This window comes from Grampus griseus (assembly GCF_964374135.1).
Source record: "Grampus griseus genome assembly, chromosome: 9".
In the NCBI taxonomy this organism is placed as follows: Eukaryota; Metazoa; Chordata; class Mammalia; order Artiodactyla; family Delphinidae; genus Grampus; species Grampus griseus.
The window spans coordinates 56,393,992-56,416,617 of record NC_139003.1 but is presented as its reverse complement, the minus strand read 5'-3'; the positions used below and the strand labels follow the sequence as shown (position 1 = coordinate 56,416,617).

Sequence of the window (22,626 nt, the reverse complement as noted above, 5' to 3'; positions counted from 1 at the left end):
AATGTAAATAGAGTTTAAACAGTTTGGTAAAGCCTTCAATTTCCTTCTAAGACAAGAGACCATTTAAGGGAAGAAAACATTTACACCTATCATGTTTGGATGTTCTCTAGAAAAATGTATAATCCTATATTTGCAGAAGATATAATTAATTTTCAAACTGGCCTCTACTTCAAATTTTTCAAGGAAGCCCTTGAGAAGTAAGAGTATGTAAAGCCATGCATCATGGGAGCAGTGAGGACATTCTGAGGATAACAGAATCCTTTGAAAAATCTGATAAGTGCAACGGACCTGTTTTACAACAAATGTACACAATGCACAAAAGTTTACATACCACTTTGAGGGAGTCATGATGGCTCATCTAGGAACCATGAGGCTCCAAATTTAGAAGTTCTTATTCAGGACCAAGAGTTGAGGTAAAAAAGACTACAATTCTCTCCCACTGAATTATCTCATAATATACTTTTTAAAAAACCTACATAGAATGGTGAAAATATTAACCTTGAGAAACACTTCATAGTTTAAAACAGACTTCTGTAATTTTTTTTTTGTTTTTTTTTTTTTTGCGGTACGCGGGCCTCTCACTGTTGTGGTCTCTCCCATTGCGGAGCACAGGCTCCGGACGCACAGGCTCAGCGGCCACGGCTCACGGGCCCAGCCGCTCCGCGGCATGTGGGATCTTCCCGGACCGGGGCACGAACCCGCGTACCCTGCATCGGCAGGCGGACTCTCAACCACTGCGCCACCAGGGAAGCCCCTGTAATGTTTTAATCACACTACACACACTCTGAGCCTATGAGATCATGTTATTATTGTTAATACAACATAAAAATTTACTTTGTTAAATGAAACTTTTTAAGCCCTCTATATTAATAATAATATTCAAACTTAAGCAATCATGAAGATCAACAGATTCCTGATTAAGAAAAAAGAAAACATCCTTTCAAAACTAACCTGTGTTTTTCCAAGAAGTCGATAAGCTTGTTGAACCTTGGTATAATGGTTAATGTCAAAATTCTTGCAGATTTTGGACAGAGCAACATCCAACTGTTCCTGTATAATTAAAAGAGGAGGCAAGAGGTGGTTAAGGAATTATATTTTCAAGGTAGTAAGAAGAAAATATTAAGTAAAACTAATTTCTCACTTTTAACTAATATCTAAACACATTTACCATTACACTGGATTTAATAGTCAAAAACAAATTTAAATAAAAATATAAATAAATTATAATTCTTATTACCAGCTATACTCAAGTTCATTGAGATGTTATTAATATATGAGTTTTTTAAAAAAAATGCCTAGTGTTTCAAGGGACACAAAATAATTATCATAGTCTCTAAAGGAATTTTAGTTTTTAATTTTACTTAACTATGTTTCCTCAAGCATCTGCTAAAATCTTACAATCATATGAACTGAGTTTGTAGGACTACTGAAAAATAAAACAATCCTTCTGTAAATCACTGAAAAGCAATGATAATTTTCTAGAAAACTACATTGACCTTAAAAGTACATACCTCAAGGTACTGCCCTTTCATATCTAACTGTACCAACTTTGTTTATGGGTTTCTATCTCAATGATTTCATTTTAAGATAAATATTATTCTGTACTTATACAGAAAATTATAAGAATGAAAGAAACTGAGCTTTGAAAGAAAGTCCTCATTAAAATTTTCACGTGATTATTTACTTAAGGGATTTTCAAAGCAGTTCTATTTATGTTTACCAAATAAACTGTCATTCTTACAATTAGGAAATAATTGCATTTATGATCAAAAACTACTTTCACAAAAGTCATTTGAAAGTCTACCCTCAACTTTTCTAAGTACTCTCATCAGGAAAACAATAAAATAAAGTATCAGAAGAAACCAAATAATTCTTATTAAGTTTATTTAAATGAACACTCTGCTTTGCAAAGATTTTGAGGAAAGAGATGAACTCTGAATAAATGTAGGAGGAAAAGACTTTATGCTCACAATAACATAGCTTTTCCTTTCCAGTTTCTACATATTTGATGAATTGTATGAGATATTATTATGAGGTTTAGGAATTTAGGAGGGTTATCATCAGCCAATAATCATTCTTAAATAAATAAACTCACTAAACTAAAAAGGAGTAGCAGTTGATAATCAAAAAATAATTAATACATGGTTAAGTATTTTGCCTATAGTTTACATGAGAACACACCTATGACTAACAGTTTAGGGATCTTGCTGGATATGGTAATATTTTCAAATACTCTTTTCAGATCCCACAATTCCTAAAGTATTATTGAGAGTACAAGTAAATTACCATTAACTTGACCATGCATAGATATTCCAAATGAAAAACACAAAGTATAGTGATGTAGAAACACTGATAATAACATGAAAGTCAAAACATAAGATGCATCTACGCTATTCAAAAACCTCTGAAAAGAAAAAGTCATTTAACTTAATATATAATAATTCTTACCTCAATTTGCTCTAAAGTATCTTGCAGCTTTGAATTCAGTTCACTATTAAATAAAACAGAATTAGGTGTGTCAATCTTTAAAAGAGACAAACTGAATAATTAAATGCACAGATCAATAGTATGAGCAGTAAGTTGTGCTGCTGATCCTACAGACAGTACAAAAAGGCAAGAAAAATAAATAAAAGGAAAAGAATTAGAAAGGAAGAAACAGAAGAGTCATCACTAGCAGCAACAGGATTGTGTGGGCAGAAAATCCTGAAGAATCTATAGATAAAACTAAGAATTTAAGAATTAAATACTGATAGCAAGTTTTAAAGATAATAAGTTTAATACAGATGAAAAGTAAAATGTCAAAAATAAAATTAATCCCTATATATTAGAAACAAAGAATTAGACAATGAAATTTTTAAAAATACAATTTCAAAAAACCAAATACCTGGGAATAAATCAAATAAAAAATATACAATACAAAGTACAGCTAAAATAAAGATGACAACTACATAGAGGTATATACCATGTAAACAGACTAAAACCTTCAATATTGTTGATATCAGTTCTCACCAAAATGATCTCTAATTCTAATCAAAATCCCAGAAGGCTTTTTAATGTAGAAACTGACAAGCCATTTCTAAAATTTATGTGGAAACTCAAAGGGCTAAGACCAGTCAAGAATACTGTGAAGAACAATGCTGTAAAACATACACTAAAATAGGTTAAGGCTTATTATAAAGTTACAGCAATAAGATAGTGTGGTATTTATTATAAGGATACAAAAACAGAACAACAGAACAGAATAAAAACAAAGGGTAAAAGCCTTAAACAGATACTTGACAAAGGAGATATCCCATCGGCCAATAAAACATATAAATATGCACTCCATCAGGCATTCAGGAAATGCAAATTAAAACTGCAATAAGACACTATAACAAACGACCGGAATGGCTAAAAATATTTTTAAAAAATTAAAAATGACATCAACAAATGTTGGCAAGAATGTAGAACAAAAGGAACACGCAATTCAATCCTGGAGGAAGGGAAAACTGGTAGCACCTTTTGGGAAACTGTTAACACCTAAAACTCAACACACAAATACTCTATGTCCCAGAGGTCCTAGATATGTATCTTTCATAAGTGCATACACAGTCCTTGCAGCATTATTTGTAATAGGCAAAATGAAGCAACTCAATTGTCTGTGAACAATTAAATGGGTAAAGTGAGATATATTTATGATGAAATACTATAGCAATGAAAATATACTACCTGAATCTCAAAAACATAATATTGGACAAAAAGAAGTCAGTTTGTATAAATGGAATCATACAGTATGTACTTTTTAAAGTTCAAAACAGGCAAAACTAACGTTAGTGACAGAAGCCAGAACACTGGTTACCTTGGGAAAATAATGACTGGAATGGGGCATGAAGGAAGTTTCTGGGGTATTAGAAATGTTCTAGTTCTGTTTCTGTTTCTGGGAGGTAATTACACAATTATGTTCACTTTGTAAAAATATATTGAGTTATACACTTAGAATATGTGATTGAATCTGATTTCTTTCCCCTTTAATTCTCCCTAGGTCAGTTTTTTAAAACACTGATATTATTTGAATTATAATATCCCAATATTAAAAAAGATCTGTGGTATCTAACAAAATAAATACAATTTTAGAGAAAACATTTTTAACAAAAGAGGTTAAGGCAAAACTAAAATAAAACAGTAAGAACAAGTGGAAGATGTTGTTTAATACACCAAAATTATACAAGGTTTTTTACAACTGTCATCTGATTATAAATGTGACTCTCAAAGTCCTAGCAGCCAAAACAAATAGGGAAGCCCAGAGTACACAATTCAGTGTCCAGAATATCAAAACACACCAGTAACTCAAGAGAAAAAACAAAACAAAGAGAAAAAAAATCACTTTTGTTGGCATTAAGTGAGAGAGAAAATTTTGCCAGTCTTGATAAAGAGGATAGCAATATTTTATCTCCTAAGGAACAACACCCTTGGTAACAGCCTTACAGAATATACAATATGGATTCATGGACTCCTTGTCTTTGCTTCTTATAGAGCCTTTTAATGCAAACTGAGGAGATAACACCAAAGTGGTTTGATAGAGAGAGAGACAGACACAAATGCAAAGCAATTTGTCAGAAAAGTAAAACCAATAATAATACAAGTACCCAGTTTCTGATGGTCTCAAAGATAAACATCCAAAAACATAAAGGAAGACCATTTTCTACAAATATTATTTATCATAAGCATGCTTTTGATTAAGGTTGAGAATTGAAGATTATATTCTCTAGTAAACACTGAAAATGAACAAATCTTCAGGATTTGACAATCAACAGTGTAGGATTAATACCTTATTTTAAAAATTAGGGTCTCTAACCAGGATTTATGCCTGAAAAATAGCCACAGACACAAATACAGGTTAAGGAAATACCTGTAGGCGGGAGTGAGATTTTCCTTAAAAAAATGATTCTGAGAATTTCTGTCCGAAAAAGAATAAATGAATGAATAAAAAAAAAAAGGAATGAGAGCTAAGGGCTTCAAAATAATACCTCTAAAAGGATAGCCATGATAGCACCTTAGCACTTAGAATTAAATAATTCCTCATTCCACCCAATTTAAAAAAAAAAAAATCAGTATCAACTCCCAGAGTTGTTCCTTCTCCCATGTTCTCTCTCTTTTGATTCATATGACTACCACCCATTCAATCCAAGCTGGAAATTCCAAAGTCATCTTTAATTCTTCTCTCTCTTCATATATACTGGTAATCAGACCCTGATGATTCTACCATTTCAGTATTTCTCATATCCACCTATGCTTCTCCTTTATCAAGTTTGTGTTCTAAATCAAGTATTATCACTCAATAACCTCCTAATGTATCTCTGCAGACAACACACACATCCCACCCTTCAACTCATACATCTGTTTATTTGACGAACACCATCAACCTGCATACCAAACATTGTACAACAAACTCCAAAATGCTTTCAGGGACAGCTCTGAGCAGGGGTCTAACTCCAGACTGGATTTGGTCAACATTCTGTTTGATTTGGCAGATGCATCATTTTCAATAGCTTGTATGTGAAAGGCTTTAGGCAAGGCCCAACAGTCCTGCAGACCTGACCATTTCCTGCTGTCATCTGGCAGCTTCACATACATGTTACCTGCCTGGTCCCTAAAGACAACTGAGTTTGCAGTTCCTAAGTAAAGCAGAAATAAAAATCACATTAATCCACTGCTTTAAAATGTGTGATGGCTCCCGATTAAACCAAGGATAAAGCCCCAAATTAGCATGGCACATAAGACTTAACAATTGACATGAAAAATTAACTTCCCATTCACTTTCCAGTGCTTATACAGTTGACCCTTGAACAACAGGGATTGGAACTGCACTGGTGGACTTATAAGGGGATATTTTTCAATAGTAAATACTACAGTACTACATAATCCTCAGTTGGTTGAATCCTCAGAAGCAGAATCACAGACTCAGAGTATAATTTATAACTATATAAGTTATACATGGATTTTCGACTGAGCTGAGGGTTAGCGCCCTTCACCCCTACATTGTTCAAGAGTCAACTGTATTTTAGTCATATGGACTATGTGCAACTCCCCAAACAAACCCCAGACTTTCACACCCTCTGTTCTTGCATATAATGTTCACAATAACTATAAAGTACATTCTCCTTTTCTCACTTGGGCCCAAATGTCCATCTATCTTCCAAATGTCATCTTTTCTCAGAAGTCTTCCTCTGCTGACTGTTCCCTTAAGTTTCACAATGCTCTGCTTACAGCACCCTGAATTATAGTAAAGAAATATCTGTGACTATCTGTCAGAGCAGACTGTGGCTTATTCCCCAGTGACGCCCCAGGACTAACTAAACTCACTGCCTGACTCAGAGCAGGTAATAAATATCTGCAAAGTCAAATTTGCACTTTAAACAAAAAATGACAAAAATTTACCATCATTCTTTCAGCCCCCATTTTCTACTTCAATTAAAAAAAAAACTACAGAGATAAAAAAAAAAAGGAGAACGTTTTAGAAGAAAAAGAGTCAGACTAGACTCTGGGTCTACAGGTGCCTTAGTGAAAGAAAACGAGATAAGCAGAGTGGAAGCTGGTTCCACTCCTCTATCACACAGGGCTCAAGCTAGAGACACAGATATGGAGAGGCAAGAACATGCAGAATAATAAATATCAGAACTGGTAAACATATTCTCTCAGGGAATATTGTGAGTTTGGAGAAAAAAGGAATATATATAAACTAATTCATAGGTGAGAGTAATGATTTTTTCAGCTTCGCAATTAAAAAAATGGGCTTTAGAGTTTATTTACAATGTTATTATAAATCTAGATGTTTTTATTGCTTCTATTATTTATGATTAAAATGATTTTATAGTCTATATATTAAGAGTTAATGCAAACATCGTAATGTAAATAGTATGCAGAAATTTTTAAATATAAAATTTATAAATCAAACATTTTGGTCTTATTAAAAATGCTCTCAAAATCTACAACTGTAGTTTGACAACAGTTTGCTACTAATTAAAGATACATATGTAAAAATGTGATTAACGAGTGGACATATTAAATGTACAGCCTTTAAAGAAACCCTTAGCCATCATTTAGAAACCTGAATTCCAGTTATTTCAATTAATCAAAGTATGTAAAAAGGACCTATTCGTAAACATTTGGATAAATAAAAGCTACATTACAGTCAAAAAAATTACCAGTTGTAAGATGAAAGGCTAAAAGCTATTAAAGGCTATCTGCAAGTGAATGGAATGAATCAAACAATTTTGGGGTGGCTTTTTTTTTTTTTTTTTTGTGGTACGCGGGCCTCTCACTGTTGTGGCCTCTCCCGTTGCGGAGCACAGGCTCCGGACACGCAGGCTCAGTGGCCATGGCTCACGGGCCTAGCCGCTCTGCGGCATGTGGGATCCTCCCAGACCGGGGCACAAACCCACGTTCCCTGCATCGGCAGGTGGACTCTCAACCACTGCGCCACCAGGTAAGCCCCTGGGGTGGCATTTTTATAATCACTATAGAAAATATGAAAGATAACATATCCATAAATAATTAAAAGTTTTCTTTTAAATAACTGATCTGGACACACACTTGCAAAATGCATATAAATCAAAATTTTGTACAAAGTTGACTTGCTGAAAGACAAGATAGTATGAAAGTAATTAGCCTCTTAATGATCTTTCCCTGTTCTGTTATTAAGCCATGTGATTTAAGACAAGTCTCTTAATAACTCTGGGCATCAGTTTCCTATGCAAAAGTGGGCTGGATCTAAAAGGTTGCTTCTAGCTCTAAAGTTTCAAGATTCCATTATATGCTGAACACCAGTTACCCAATTACTACATCTTTATATATGGTTCAGTAGAGTGCTAAAACTTCTGAAATACACGTAAGTAAAATACACTGTTCAGAAATCCCTGACCTAACCCAGAACACTATCATTCACCACAGAGAAAGCCTAGAGTCCATTACTAAGGACACTAAAAATGTTCACAACATCTCCAAACTTTATGAATTGTAATTCCAGAGCAGATGTCAGGCTGAGGAACCAAATCTAGCCAACCGGCTATGTTTCTAAATAAAGTTTTATTGAAACACAGCCATATGTATTTGTTTACATATCATCTAAGGCAGCTCTTGGTCTTCAAGGGCAGAGCCGAAGAGTTGCAACCAAGACCTATGGCCTACGAAGCTTAAAATATTTATTATCTGGCCCTTTAAAGACAAAGGCGCTCTGCCAACCCTGTGCTAGAGCTCAGCAGAAGACGTTTTCGTTGGTCAATTGGTCAAAGTTAAAACAAGAATATTTATGTGTACTGAATATTTTAACTAAAATTGTATAAATGTACTTCATTCACCCATTTCTGATTTCGAGCCAAGGTCTTGTCTTTTCATTTGACTGGAGTTTTAAATTCTTAGTCTCATATGAGCCAAATGACTAGTAAGTTGTCTGTAATTTCAAGTTTCAGTTTCTCAAAAGTGAAGCAGGAGCTTAAAAACAAATGCAAAACAATCCAAATGTCAGATCACACTGCTACCTTATATGCCCCAATTTTTTATGAGTTGTTTCATCTACAAAAAATTCAAAAGGAAATTTATTTTTAACAATATGTTCTGTTTTTACAATGCATTCAACTTATTTTCAAAAATTGTGTTTCATCTCAGTTTATTTACTTAAACAACATAAATACAGTAACAAACACAACTGGCAGAAATATCTTTTAGGAAAAATACAATTAACTCTAGTAAGAATATAACTCAGATACTGGAGCAGAATAATATAAATTGGCCTATTAGCCATGAGTCCCACTACACATAACAGCTATCACACTGGTAGACAGTCTAGCATAGTTGTGGTTTAAGAACAACAAGCTCTGCAACCCAACAGATCTAAGTTTAAATCCTGGCTTTGCCACTTATTTTATAGAGCATCGACATCCTCATCTATAAAAGAGAGACAACAACAACACCTCTGAGGAATATTTTGTTAATGTTAAATAAGAAAAAGTAAGGAAAATGACAAGTACAGTGCTTGACACATAGTAAAGGCCAAAATTTTTTAAGTATTATTATACCATCATCATTATCACCATCATCATGATTCAATATTTAAAAGCTGAAAAATAAAGCTTTAGTGAGAAAACCTTATTAAAATATAATTTAGAATTACTGTATAGTCAGTGCTGCCTTAGCTAATGGTGCCTAGCTTCTACTCCCACTCCTATAAATGTCAGTATTTCCCATTCCTGCTGGGGTTTGGGAAGTGAGCCATTCACAGCTTGAACATCTCTGATGGCTTCTGTTTATGCACTCTGTGCTGTTAACTGGCATATTATCCCACAGTCTGCCTCTTAACTGCCTGTTATTACAAATTCCTAGAGAAATAAATTTCAAGAGTTCTTGGTATAACAAGTAACATAACATCTCATGCAGTTAAGCATTAAATAATACTTCATTCTTGTCTCATCATCTAGGAGTAAAGAGTGACACAGGACTTTTCTAGACAGGTGAAAATTTATAACTTCAAGTAGAAAAAAAAATCCTAAAAATTCTAAAGGAAAGACACTATTTACGGTGGAATGGAATGGGAGTAGCATCTGACTTTGTCCTACAAAACAGAAGGCTGGAATAGACAGCTGAGCAATGCCTTCCATTTTCTAAAGAAAAAAATAATTTTTCTTTCAATTGTGTATGGACTAAATTAAGGTCATTTCAAAATCTGAACACTTACACCCATGTATCCCATATCAAAAAAAATAATTTTCAGAGAGGTAACTATAACACAGGACAAAGAAATACACAAAAAAGGAATATTACAAAGAAATGATAGCAGCCGAGTCATAACAAAAAGGTGAAAAATGTTCAACAGAAATAGAAAGACACTAATGGATTTTGATTTTCGTTCAGAGACAAAGGATTATTTTTCCTTTTTTATAAGTCCAATCACTCAGTTCTGCAGATAATAATATTTAAATAAACATAATATAGTAAATATGATTTCTATTAGGTTAGTTTTTTTAGAAGTAACCAGTTGGAAAACGCACAGATTTAATTATAGTTGTGAAAAGAATATAAACATTATAAACTTGACCAAGTAAAAATAAGAGTTTCACTAACAAAACTTGGAAGATGGAGAAGCAAATAGAAGGAAAATGTATACCAAACACCTATCTCTTATTGATTTTTATTATGGGGAGTAAACAGTCAGAGCATCAACAACTATCTACAGTGATAAATCAGGAAAAAGATATTCTCATGTAGTTAAATTACAGTGAAATCTATTAGGAAAAAAATTAATAAGCTGTAAAAGCAGTTTATACTAGGTAGTAGGAAAGGGAATGATGGGTGGGCAGAAAGAAAAGTCTTTACCTTTTAAGACGTTTTGTTCAAGTATTATGTTTTGTGTAGATTTCACTTTAATTTTAAATGGCACTGTGTGGGGGAGGAAGCCAGAGGAAAAGAAGTTAAGATAAAACATAAGGAATGCAGGTGGTGTCCAAATAACATGGTATCAATAACTCAGCCCAAGCCAATCAAGCAACAGGGACTTCAGATCTACATATGGGTGTAGCTAAGCAGGCCTGGTGATCCTGCACAAACACTCACTGCTCAACACTGCTCCAGGTAAGGTTCCTGCACTCCCCCTGCCTGAGTCTAGAGAAAGAGAGCAGGCATTGCTTGCTAAGATGAAATCAAGGGCAACAGGGGAAGAATAGTCCCGAGTACTGCTGTATTTGTACCTAAAAGCTGTGCTCATTATTCTGTGATTTAAAGTTCTAAAACCTGCAATTTTCTTTCAACTGCCAAGATCGTCTTCAGAGAAAAAAATAAAAGGATATTTTAAAGATTATGAGAAATTAAATCCATCTGTGTATGTTAAAATGTAGTCTTCAACAAACTAGTTCAGTTGGTATACAAACTTTTCAGAGCATAATCCAGCATGCTCTCAGGTACATTCCAGTAGTTTCTTTCAAATGAAATTTTAAAAAATAAAGAAGTTCTGACTTTTAATAACTTTTCTTGAAACTAATTTAGATAAATGTCAAGTGATAAAGAAATTAAATGCTTCATTCAGACGTATTTTAACATAAACACACTGATTCTTATTCCCAGTAAATCCCAACTATATAACTCTGTCAATCAACTCAAGAAATGTCAAATAATGTAAAAATAGACCCTGTCAGTTATCAAAGTGAACAAAACTGGTGTTACAGTATCTTTTACTAAAGATGCTGAAACACAGCACATCTCAAGGAAGACACAAGGTATTGAAGAGCTACCAGTTTTCTTTCATTTTTCAATTAACTGGGTATACCAAATTGCTTGGTACTTCACGTATTAAACTACATAGTCATATAACCTGAGACTTACTAGGTAAACAGTCAATGCCTCTTTATGCAGAAGCAAATTTGTGAATTCTCTTTTTTTCTATTTTCAGAATCATAAGAGTCAACCCTCAGTTGTTCCATGTAATCTACTCCTAAGAGTCTCTGCCTTCTACCAAGTACTTTATTTCCAATAAAGGAGCAATGTGACTAGGAAAGAAAAGAGGAACATATAATCTACTAAAGAAAAATTAAGAAGTGCATGAGTAGATACACTGTACATATGACTTTGCCTGCAACATAAAAACAGAAAAACAAACACCACACAAGAATTCAGAAACGCTCAGAATCATGGAATGATCCTCTTAAAGGACATTTCTAAAAAAGAATATATTTCTTGATTCTCTAACCATCAACAGGAATAAAAATACATTTAAATGTTAAAGAAAGTAAGAGTGTGAATTCAGTTGGAAATAACTATTCCTATGATTACCAGAGTGTCAAATGACTTTTCACCCTGATGCACTCAGGTCCAAGCAAAGATTGAATCTTGCCTTTGCTAAATTCCACAGACCCAGGTAAATTAAAAGAATGTTTAAAGTGTTGGTGAATTATGTGTGAACAGACTCAATGAAAGAGCTCAAGAACAGGTTCAATACTGATTGTATTCAGCAGACCAGAGGAAAAAGAGCAAAACAAAAATAAATGCATAGAATAAGAAAGGGGCATCTAATTAATAAAGACAAAAATAAAAGGAAATTAGAATAAAATTCCTTTCATTTTTGGGGACTCAATCTGTGCCACATATCAACTAATTCTATTTCTATTTCCTATATCACATTATCTACAAGAAGTGAACAAACCTACGTTCTCCCAACTAGGAGCTAATGGGTGAAATAAGAGGTGAAGGGAGAAGGTGAATGGTGGCAGGCAAAGGAAACACTGCTCTATGTGGGGGAGAAGAATTGCTGGTGGAGGGCCTATCATCACCACCCAGCATTTCCAACTAACAGCTCTGCTTTCGGAGCCACCCTGATGTTGTCACTAAATCACCAAGTTAAAAACACAACTGTAACAGATTTCCGGGAAGTCTAAGATAAAATCCCACTACAATGAATTCCTTAGGACATTTTAATTTATCTGTGCATGTATTTTTACCTATTTTCAGAATATAAGACAAACTTTTCTTATTACTGCATGTATGACTCATATATGTAAACATAGCATGCTGCTTATATACCGTATTATCTAAAATAAAACAATGATTAATTTACATCATCATTACAGATCTTTCTGATCAAAACTTTTTATCAGGTCAGATAACTCCTCCACATATCACTATATACATAAAAATGAAAAAGTGCTTAGAAGCCACTTCACACTAACTTGAAAAAGCCCAAATAAGGATTTCTTTCAGTTTTTTATAGTTAACTCTCACCAAGTAAGATATTTACTTTAACAAACCTAAAACAAAAATTTTAATTAATGGAAAAAATGAAGTGTCAACATGTCACCTGCACCCTCAATCTCCTGCCAACAAATTTCCAAACTCATTCTTTCCTATTATAATAGAATGGTGACTTTTTCGAAGTCAATCTCTCCAATAATCCCTACGAAGCTTTATTATTACGTTCTTTGTCTTATTTTTAACCTCTCACTCTTTCTCATTGATTTTCAAATATTCAGGTTGCTCCTTCTCAATTCCACATCTCTCCTCCATATAAAATTTCCTCATCCTACACTTACACTTCAACCAAATCTGTCCCTAACAAGGTCAACTCTGATTTCTTTGTTGCTATAAATGCTATAGATATTTTCGTCCTCATTTTGCTTGGCATCTCTGCAACAAAGACTTCATCATGATACCCGTAATCTCGTATCTACAACACCTCATACCTTGGTTTAGCTAATCCCTCCTGCACCTCCTTCAGGTCCTCCTTAGTCCTGACCCCCTAAGGAAAATTAGATCCCAATGCTTCCACCGTATGCTCAACTTCCTTCTCTATAAAGCCCCATTCCACCTGGGCCTACTTCAATCCAAATCCATCTTGATAGACTAAGCACTCTAGAAAACCATGGATTATACTGATTACATTATATGTGGTTCATCACTATACAGCCAATTCCAAAACAAACCACCTAGCATATAATAAACGCTCAGTAAATACATAACTGCCTGAAGTATTTTGAGCCAATCATAAATAAGCTTTTCTCATTCTAACAGATTTACCACCACGAAATGAACTAAATGAGTGCTATGCTTCTTCAGGAGCCAGAAGGCCTTGCTAGAAATTTTCAAATATATTCAACATATTAGAGCTTATTCACCCAACTTAGTAAGTATAAATGACATAATCAAGTTTTTAATAGTGAAAGTTAATCATTATCAAAATGGATAAAATAAAAATATTACTGGTACTACCCAACTATGCACTTCTTAATCAAATAAAAAGTGGTCGCTTCAATATACATAATCCTAAAGAAAAAAAAATATCATCTCTAGGGGGAAAATACCTAGTTATTCTATACCCAGCACAGACCTATGATGTGAGAGTATATTAAAAGAAAAAATTTAATCCAAAGCTGTATTAATGTTTTGTCCTTTCATAATCCTTTTATTTTTTCAGATACTAGCAATCAACATCTACAATATCAGTGCATCCTGCTCACTGAGTGCCAGATTCTCCATACAGGGGAGGCTAAGGGACTCATTCTAGGCTAAGTATGAATTTAATTTGAAACTGGGTTTCCTTGGCAAGCTCACTATTTTCCCTAGATTCTATATTTATTTTTGATGCTTTTAGAGGAATGGCGGAAATTACACTTGAGGATTAGAAATTCCTCAAGGTACTGTCACAACTAATGCAAAACCTTCATTTTAAGCAGACCAAAATCCATTAATAAAGTTAGAACTAAGAGCAGAGGATGCAGCAGCTATTTTTACATTGTACATTTTATAAATAAACAGAAGATATAATACATTAAATACATAATCACTTAAATATTACAAAGATGACTCCTACATAAAGTGAAATCACTTTAAATTTTCCAAAAGAATTCTTATCATGATGAGCCAACAATTGAACCATCTGGATCTGAAAAGCAAACTGCAACAGAACTCTCAATATTTATAATCTGGGCATAGTTAAGGAGGAAGAATTCTCAAGAGCTGCAATGGAGACATGAACAGATGAATTTATTCTCTACTACTCCATAAAAATGAAATCAATAAGATTGGAAAAAATATGAAAAAAAGAGTTTCAATGAGGTGACAAGAAACAGGATTAGAAAGTATCTGATCTTTCAAACCTTAAGAATTTTTATTTATAATTTTACTGTGCTGCTCATTTACAAATAAGAAGGCTAAACTAGAACATAGCACTTAATATTAATATTCAGTGTTTATTACCATTGTATGTTACACAACTCCTATATAAAAACTGACAATAAAGTCAGCTTTAAAAATTTTACATCACCTTACCTTATGCAACTGTAATGTTTAAAAGTGCTAGCAGCTTTCTGACATTCCAGGCACAGCTGAATAGCTCCTGGATAGTCTTCCTCCTGAATCAACAACAGAAGTCATTAGGCTGGAAACATTTTTCTTAAAGCTTCTGAAAAAGAAAAATCTCTGTTCATACTCTATCCAAAGTTACAGCACCAGAAAATTTTAATTCCTCTCAAATAAGGATCATAATACCAACAACAGATAAATAGTAAAATACACCAAAATAGTAAAGTATAACAAAGCAACTACCTCCAGGCCTAAAATGTATCCATGAAAAAAATATGCTGTTCCCTTAAAAACACAGTAATAGCCCTCTGAGACCATGACATGTAGATAAAGCCTACAAAGAAGTACAAGCTGCTTCAGAGGGAAGGAGTTCTTTAACTGTTAACATTCTTCTTTCAGTAATGTTTATAGAAAATGTTCCAAATCAGTATGCATTCTACTTGTAATCAACATTCAACAGTTCTATCATAAATCCATAAATATTCTTAAACAAATAAATTTGGAAAAAAGTGAAATATTCATTAATGGCCCCAAATATTCCTAAACAGTAATTTAATGGCAAATGAATTTTTCACTTCTCAAACCCTAGTTTTAGTGGTAATAGTTTAGAAGTAATACAGTGATTATACAGAAAATCATTAAAAAAAGTTCCTGAAGTTCATATCTAAATTCAACAAAGGCAATTCAAACCACAGGGGATGCTGAGATGATGACAAAGTACCTACCCAAAGGTGCTCGAGTATTATGGGGAAACACGTAATACATTAGGCTTTGGTGAAACTTATAGCGGAAGTATACAGACAATGCTAAGAAAGCATCAAACAGAAAACAGATAGCTCACTCAGAAAATCAATTAATATATGAGACACCAAACATAACTAATCTATGACATACTCCTCAAATCACTACTTTATGTTAGACACAAAAGATAATTTCATTGCTATTTGGGCACAGATATAATCAAAAGATACTGAAGTTAACACTCCCACATTGCTACAAACTGAACATTTCCCCCAATAATTTTTTCTAAATGAACTATATTATATCAATAGAAGAAGATGCACTACAGCAAGTTCCTTTACATGTCTAAAAATGCTCTTCATACCATATACCAATTTGAGAAAAATGCACATCTGAATTTTTTTCACAATAATTCTCTATTTAATATTATTAGGATCACCAAATTTCCAAGCCTTGTAAACTTACCTCCAGCATTTCACTTAAGCGGACATCTGTTCTTTGCTGAAAAGAACATAAATCAAAAGGTAAAATCTGTTTCAACCATAAAATTAAGCTTTAACTTTTAAAAAGTAACCTGTATATACCAATGTTTTTATAGTTCTCAGAGATTTCAGAAGTCCAATCAGCAACTGACGTTTCCTTTGATTTGCAAGAAGGCCTAAACTAGCTTGAGTAAAACCTTCCTTTGCAATATTCAAGTGTCTGTAAAAGTGAAAAATAAATAGTTAAGTTTTTCTAGTATAATAAGAACACTATCCACACAGAACAATTAGGCAATTAATGAGATAGTATCCTGAATTGCTCTTAAATTTGGGGACTGTGAGCACTATTTGACAAATTTATTCAACGGCTCAAACTAAACCAGCACTACTTGAAGCATGGTGGGTGGTCTGATACCAATCTTCAAACTGTTACTGATCTACCACAAAAGTACAGAAATTAAGAATAAGCATTTAAAAACATGTAGAAGAAAAGTTGACAAAACAATTTTATGCTTGATGAATCCAATAATAAAAAAATTTTTAAACACACAGAGCAAAAGTTAACACAATAATTTTATGCTTGATGAATCTGATAATAGAAAAAATGAGACTATTTTATATGTGTTTGGTTGGGTCTTTTTAAATTCATTTTCCTAGAAATTTGTTTTTATTGCATTTTACAAAAACAATAGTCTGTAACAAGTTGGAAATTAAAAAAGAAAAAAAAAAGAAAACTGGTTCTTCACCAAAGACAGTTTGAGAAGCACGGATTTAAGCAACACAAAAACAATAATATTTTTAATCCATAACAAGATTTAAAGACATTTCTCACAGACCTTCTTAGTGCAGTTTTTAGACCATTATATATGTTCAGTTAATGAATGGCATTCTATAAACCGCAATCATCATAAAAAAAATCAATTTTCCATGACAGTTTCAGAGTTTCTCTTAAATGTTACTCAGCTTGAACAAAGTATCATCAAATGCAATACCTCCTCCCATTTGTGCAGATAACAGCAGCTAACTGAAGACCTGTCTGTAATGAGGTAACTCTTTCAAGTTCCTATGGAAAGATTAGGTGTAGGTTACTGTTTGAGGCATTTTATTTTTCTTTCTTATTGGTATGGTTCTCTAACAAAAACTTTAGCGGGCTTCAAAGAAAAGCCTGCTTGGAAAACAAAGTAGCAACAAAAATACCTGAACTTGAACATTGTTGGTATATTTTTCCACAAAATTATTTTAAATAACCACTTTCAATTGATTTTCACAATGGCATGTAACAAAATATTTAGGCAGTATTGTTTATAAGGAAATCTAGACCCAACCTCTTTAGACGGGCGTAAATAAACACTAATAATATATCCATCTAAATGTTTCTATCCAACAGAACTTCATGAGGTAATTAAGGATATGACAAATATGATTTGTTTGCTAAGGTGCTTTGACAATGAATGTCTTCATTTGAACACTGTTAAGATATTTCAGTGGATTTTGAAGTCTCTTATTTTCTGATGAAAGGGCAGATTCAGCTAGACAGTTCCAATTTTATCTTATTTTAAAGGCAGACTGAGCAGTCATTATTAATGATCTATGAGTTACAAAGTGCACTGAAGCAATTTTCATTGGCTCTTCAAGTTAGGAAAACCAAATAGATTACTTTAGAATCAAATATAAAAACTCTTCCACTTCTTGCAGTTTGGTAAATTCCCCAAATGAGAGAAAAAAAACATACATATACACAACCCAAATAGAGTTAATATGCTGCTATAAACTATAGACAAAAGAATAAATTAAAATATTTCAAGTTCCAAGTATAAGTCACTCAAACATTTTTAATATTTTACTATTAAAAATAACAAATGTTATCCTACCTTTACATAAGCAGGCTGTTTTTCAAGGATTAAATCTGCTACTTTTTTAGAGACCTATAAGAACATGCAATCAAACAAAGGAAATAAAAGAAAAAGCCTCATGCTTCCTATTACATTCTACATTTAAAATTTTAGCAAGAATATTCCATAGGTCTTCCTAATAACTTCTACAGCAAATACTGGCATGCATTGGCCACGTACATTTCTTTGGCTATGAAATTAGTACAAGAGATATAGCATGTAGCACAGTACTTGGTCCTTAATAGAAACTCAATATGTGGTCATTATTATTGTTAATAACATGAGTATCTGCTTTAACTAACATGCACAAAAGTATAACCATTTTTAAGGGTACAGGATTTGCTTTAAAAAAGATAGACTTGTTAAGATAAATAAATATTTAATCTACTGAATTTATGGAAATTCTATCTGGGAAACAGAACACCCTTTAAATCCTTTGTACCGCATAAGAAGACAAACAGCAGTTTGGTCCACTACTTCTGAAAAACAGGAAGCGTGTTTTCTGGAGTGCTCTGAAGATACCTAAGGTTTCTTGGTCAGTTCCATGAAAAACGGTAACATATGCGAGTTAGAATTATAATGATTTTGAACATGAGCCTCTTATTTCACAATTTCAGGGGCCCCTGTAGGACTACACTACAGAGGTACCACGTCCAGCATGAAGCATGGCACACCAATGGTATTTAGTGAATATCTGCTCAAGAAACACAACTGTATCCCCTTCCCCAAGCCAACTGAGAACAAAACACTACACATACATTCAAAGATTGCGTTAATTCTTTCATGTTTTCTTAATCTGCTATGAATTTGTATAGATTTGTATAGATATGAATGTGTATAGATGTACACGGACAGAAACCCACCTAATTTTACCAAATTGGGGATTGTTATCACTTTATTTATTTATTTGGGTCATTGCCTTTTTTTTTTTTTGAGTTATGGATTTTTCATTTTTTTTGTTTTAAATAGACCATGTAGTTATTGTTAGTCTACACTGTGCTAGGCAGTATACTGACTGCTTTTCCTACATTATCTCAATTAGTACTTATGACAATCTACTGAAATGGGTTACATGCTTCATTTTCCTGATGAGTAATCTTAAACATAGCAGTAATTCACCCACAGTTAGTAAGCTGCAAGGTCAGGATTCAAGGCCAGGTTGATTAAATTCCAAAGGCAACTGTGCTACACAGCCCTTGTGGTGGGGTTCATCCCCAAAAGAATACTACCACATAAAGTACAGAGATGGAGGAGTACATATTTAAATATGCTGAAACCAGGAGAAGGCAAAAGGTGCCACCATCCACTGAACTCTAATTCTCCAAAAACAACAACATATTTTTACCACACAACCCTCTAGTGCTCAAGGCCCTTCCCCACACCAATGCTGCTACCCCCAGGGAGATCCAAGCACCCACTGAGACATCTGGGTGTAACACTAAAGAAAGAGAAGTATATCCTCCTTTATTTGTCAGATGTATTATTAAAGATCATACCTTAAATTAAAATGGCTAAATTTATTACAATTGCTCTTTCGGTATTAAAAAATTAACAAGACCACTTACTACCATTACTTAATCTTCTACAGTACAGTCTGAGTTTTATAAAAGGAATTCAGCCTAACACAAAGAAAATACAAAATCACAGAATTTTACGGCATTAGAGAAAATGCAGGCCCAACCCAACCCATTACTTCACAGATGAAACAAGAGATTTAGCAAGGTTAAGTGACTTGCCCAACATCACACGATTAAATAGTGACAGCAATTCAGATTTAATGAATCTTAACCCTGTAATCTCTTTGGACCTATTTCAACTAGAAGTGGGAGCCTTTATTCTGAGATAAGAAAGCTCCATCATAAAACTATGGGTAGGAAAGTCATGCATGCATGACAAGGAGTAATCTAAAAAGGTACTTAGTAATCGGAAAAAAAAGTTCAAAATTCTTTGATCACGTTTAGGATTCCAGAGAAAGAACTCCAAGTTCTAGAAGCATATCTATCAAGGTAATGTGAGGGAAACTGAATAGACAATAAATTTGAATAAGTATAAATGCATCATTTGAGTCAAAGTCATGTTAAATAATAAGGTTTGTTTAAAATGTTAGTATATTAGTTAAACAATAAAACCTGCAAACGTTACACCTCTCTGTTGTGTTTCATTTACAGTTTTGTCAGAAATGTGTTTTTTACTTACTGCAGCTTGCTGTTGTTTTAATTTGTCTCTGTACTCCTCTAAGTCTTGCAAATTGAGAACAGGAGGGAGCTTCTAAAAAAAAAAATCCATAAATAAAGAGTAAAAAATCAATTGTTTAATTTGGTTTCATTTACCTGCACACCTGACTTAGGAACTACAACCTGCACATACAAAACGGTGTCACATCCCACTCCTCCCATCCTCCCCACCTCCCCACTAGACTCCAGACACAAAAGCCTATATCTCTGTTACCCAACCCCCTGGTACTCAAGTTCCATCCCTCACCCAGCCCTGCTATCTCCACTGCTGCCACCTCCAAACTCCTGGAATCCCCACTACCACCGGGACTCCGGCCCCTGAGCTGGGAAACACTGCTTCCACAACCTGCAACAGGAGAATGTGAGAAAGTCCTAACCCTTATCCCCCACTCTACCAGCCACCATATATCCCTACTCGTCCAGAACTCAAAACATATTTCCCCTCTGAAATACTATGAATGGTAACTAAGCACTACAGTGTGATAGTGACAGTTGTTGGAGTACATTCTGGATTATACATATGCTGGAGGATAGTATGGAAACTAACAAAAATGCATTCCATTGTGTAGATGGGAAACTCCCAAGTTAAACTTCAAGTCTCAGTCAACTGATGATGAAATTTCAGAATACGTTGGGTACTAACTCTGCATGTACTGCAGTATGAAGTACATATGCATACTGCAATTGGTTTCATCTAAAACACGAACTTTACTATTCTTTTTTTTGCAGTTCTTATAAATGTAAAATGCCAATGTTACAAACAATTATGATATTAAGCTGCATGAGCTGCTTATAAATTTTGGAGATTAATCCTTTGTCAGTTGCTTCGTTTGCAAATATTTTCTCCAATTCTGAGGATTGTCTTTTCGTCTTGTTTATGGTTTCCTTTGCTGTGCAAAAGCTTTGAAGTTTCCTAAGGTCCCATTCGTTTATTTTTGCTTTTATTTCCATTTCCCTAGGAGGTGGGTCAGAAAGGATCTTGCTGTGAGTTATGTCATAGAGTGTTCTGCCTATGTTTTCCTCTAAGAGTTTGATAGTGTCTGGACTTACATTTAGGTCTTTAATCCATTTTGAGCTTATTTTTGTATATGGTGTTAGGGAGTGATCTAATCTCATACTTTTACATGTACCTGTCCAGTTTTCCCAGCACCATTTATTGAAGAAGCTGTCTTTTCTCCATTGTATATTCTTGCCTCCTTTATCAAAGACAATGTGACCATATGTGCGTGGGTTTATCTCTGGGCTTTCTATCCTGTTCCATTTATCTGTATTTCTGTTTTTGTGCCAGTACCATACTATCTTGATTACTGTACCTCTGTAGTATAGTCTGAAGTCATACGCCCCAGCAATCCCACTACGGGGCATATACCCTGAGAAAACCATAATTCAAAAAGTGACATGTTGGGCTTCCCTGGTGGTGCAGTGGTTGAGAATCTGCCTGCTAAGGCAGGGGACATGGGTTTGAGCCCTGGTCTGGGAGGATCCCACATGCCGCAGAGCAACTAGGCCCGTGAGCCACAACTACTGAGCCTGCGCTCCACAACAGGAGAGGCCGCGATAGTGAGAGGCCCGTGCACCACGATGTAGAGTGGCCCCCACTTGCCACAACTAGAGAAAGCCCTCGCACAGAAACAAAGACCCAACACAGCAAAAATAAATAAATAAATTTTTAAAATGACATGTACCACAATGTTCATTGCAGCACTATTTACAATAGCCAGGACATGGAAGCAACCTAAGTGTCCATCAACAGATGAATGGATAAAGAAGTTGTGGCACATATATATAATGGAATATTACTCAGCCATAAAAAGAAATGAAATTGAGTTATTTGTAGTGAGGTGGATAGACCTAGAGTCTGTCGTACAGAGTGAAATCAGAAAGAGAAAAACAATTACTGTACACTAACACATATATATGGAATCTAAAAAAAAAAAAGGTTCTAAGGAACCTAAGGGCAGGACAGGAATAAAGACACAGACGTAGAGAATAGACTTGAGGACACAGGGAGGGGGAAGGGTAAGCTGGGACAAAGTGAGAGAGTGGCACTGACATATATACACTATTACATGTAAAACAGATAGCTAGTGGGAAGCAGCCGCATAGCACAGGTAGATCAGCTCTGTGCTTTGTGACCACCTAGAGGGGTGGGATAGGGAGGATGGGAGGGAGACACAAGAGGGAGGGGATATGGCGATATATGTATATGTATAGATGATTCACTTTGTTATACGGCAGAAACTAACACAACATTGTAAAGCAATTATACTCCAAAAAAGATGTTAAAAAAATAAATTAAAAAAAAAATTAAGGCATGGGGTATTTATTATGACTAAACAATTATGTAAATATACTTTCATGATTAAAAGTCTCAGAGCTTTCCCTGGGCTTCCTTGGTGGCACAGTGGTTGAGAGTCCGCCTGCCGATGCAGGGGACACGGGTTTGTGCCCCGGTCCGGG

At 34.3% G+C, this 22,626-nt stretch overlaps 1 protein-coding gene across 4 annotated transcripts in view; it reads right to left on the bottom strand.

Moving 5' to 3' along the window:
• VPS50 (VPS50 subunit of EARP/GARPII complex) overlaps positions 1 to 22,626 on the bottom strand; it is a 130,143-nt gene that overhangs the window by 92,219 nt on the left and 15,298 nt on the right. For 3 of the 4 annotated variants that reach the window (XM_082661919.1, XM_082661921.1, XM_082661922.1), the window contains exons 4-11: positions 20,129 to 20,200; positions 17,912 to 17,965; positions 17,033 to 17,103; positions 16,143 to 16,260; positions 16,024 to 16,059; positions 14,785 to 14,867; positions 2,449 to 2,491; positions 952 to 1,050 (exon numbers count right to left, since the gene is read on the bottom strand). In XM_082661919.1, the coding sequence (XP_082518045.1) occupies positions 952 to 1,050; positions 2,449 to 2,491; positions 14,785 to 14,867; positions 16,024 to 16,059; positions 16,143 to 16,260; positions 17,033 to 17,103; positions 17,912 to 17,965; positions 20,129 to 20,200 (576 nt within the window). The remainder of the gene's footprint in view (positions 1 to 951; positions 1,051 to 2,448; positions 2,492 to 14,784; positions 14,868 to 16,023; positions 16,060 to 16,142; positions 16,261 to 17,032; positions 17,104 to 17,911; positions 17,966 to 20,128; positions 20,201 to 22,626) is intronic. The other variant, XM_082661920.1, reaches the window with a different exon arrangement.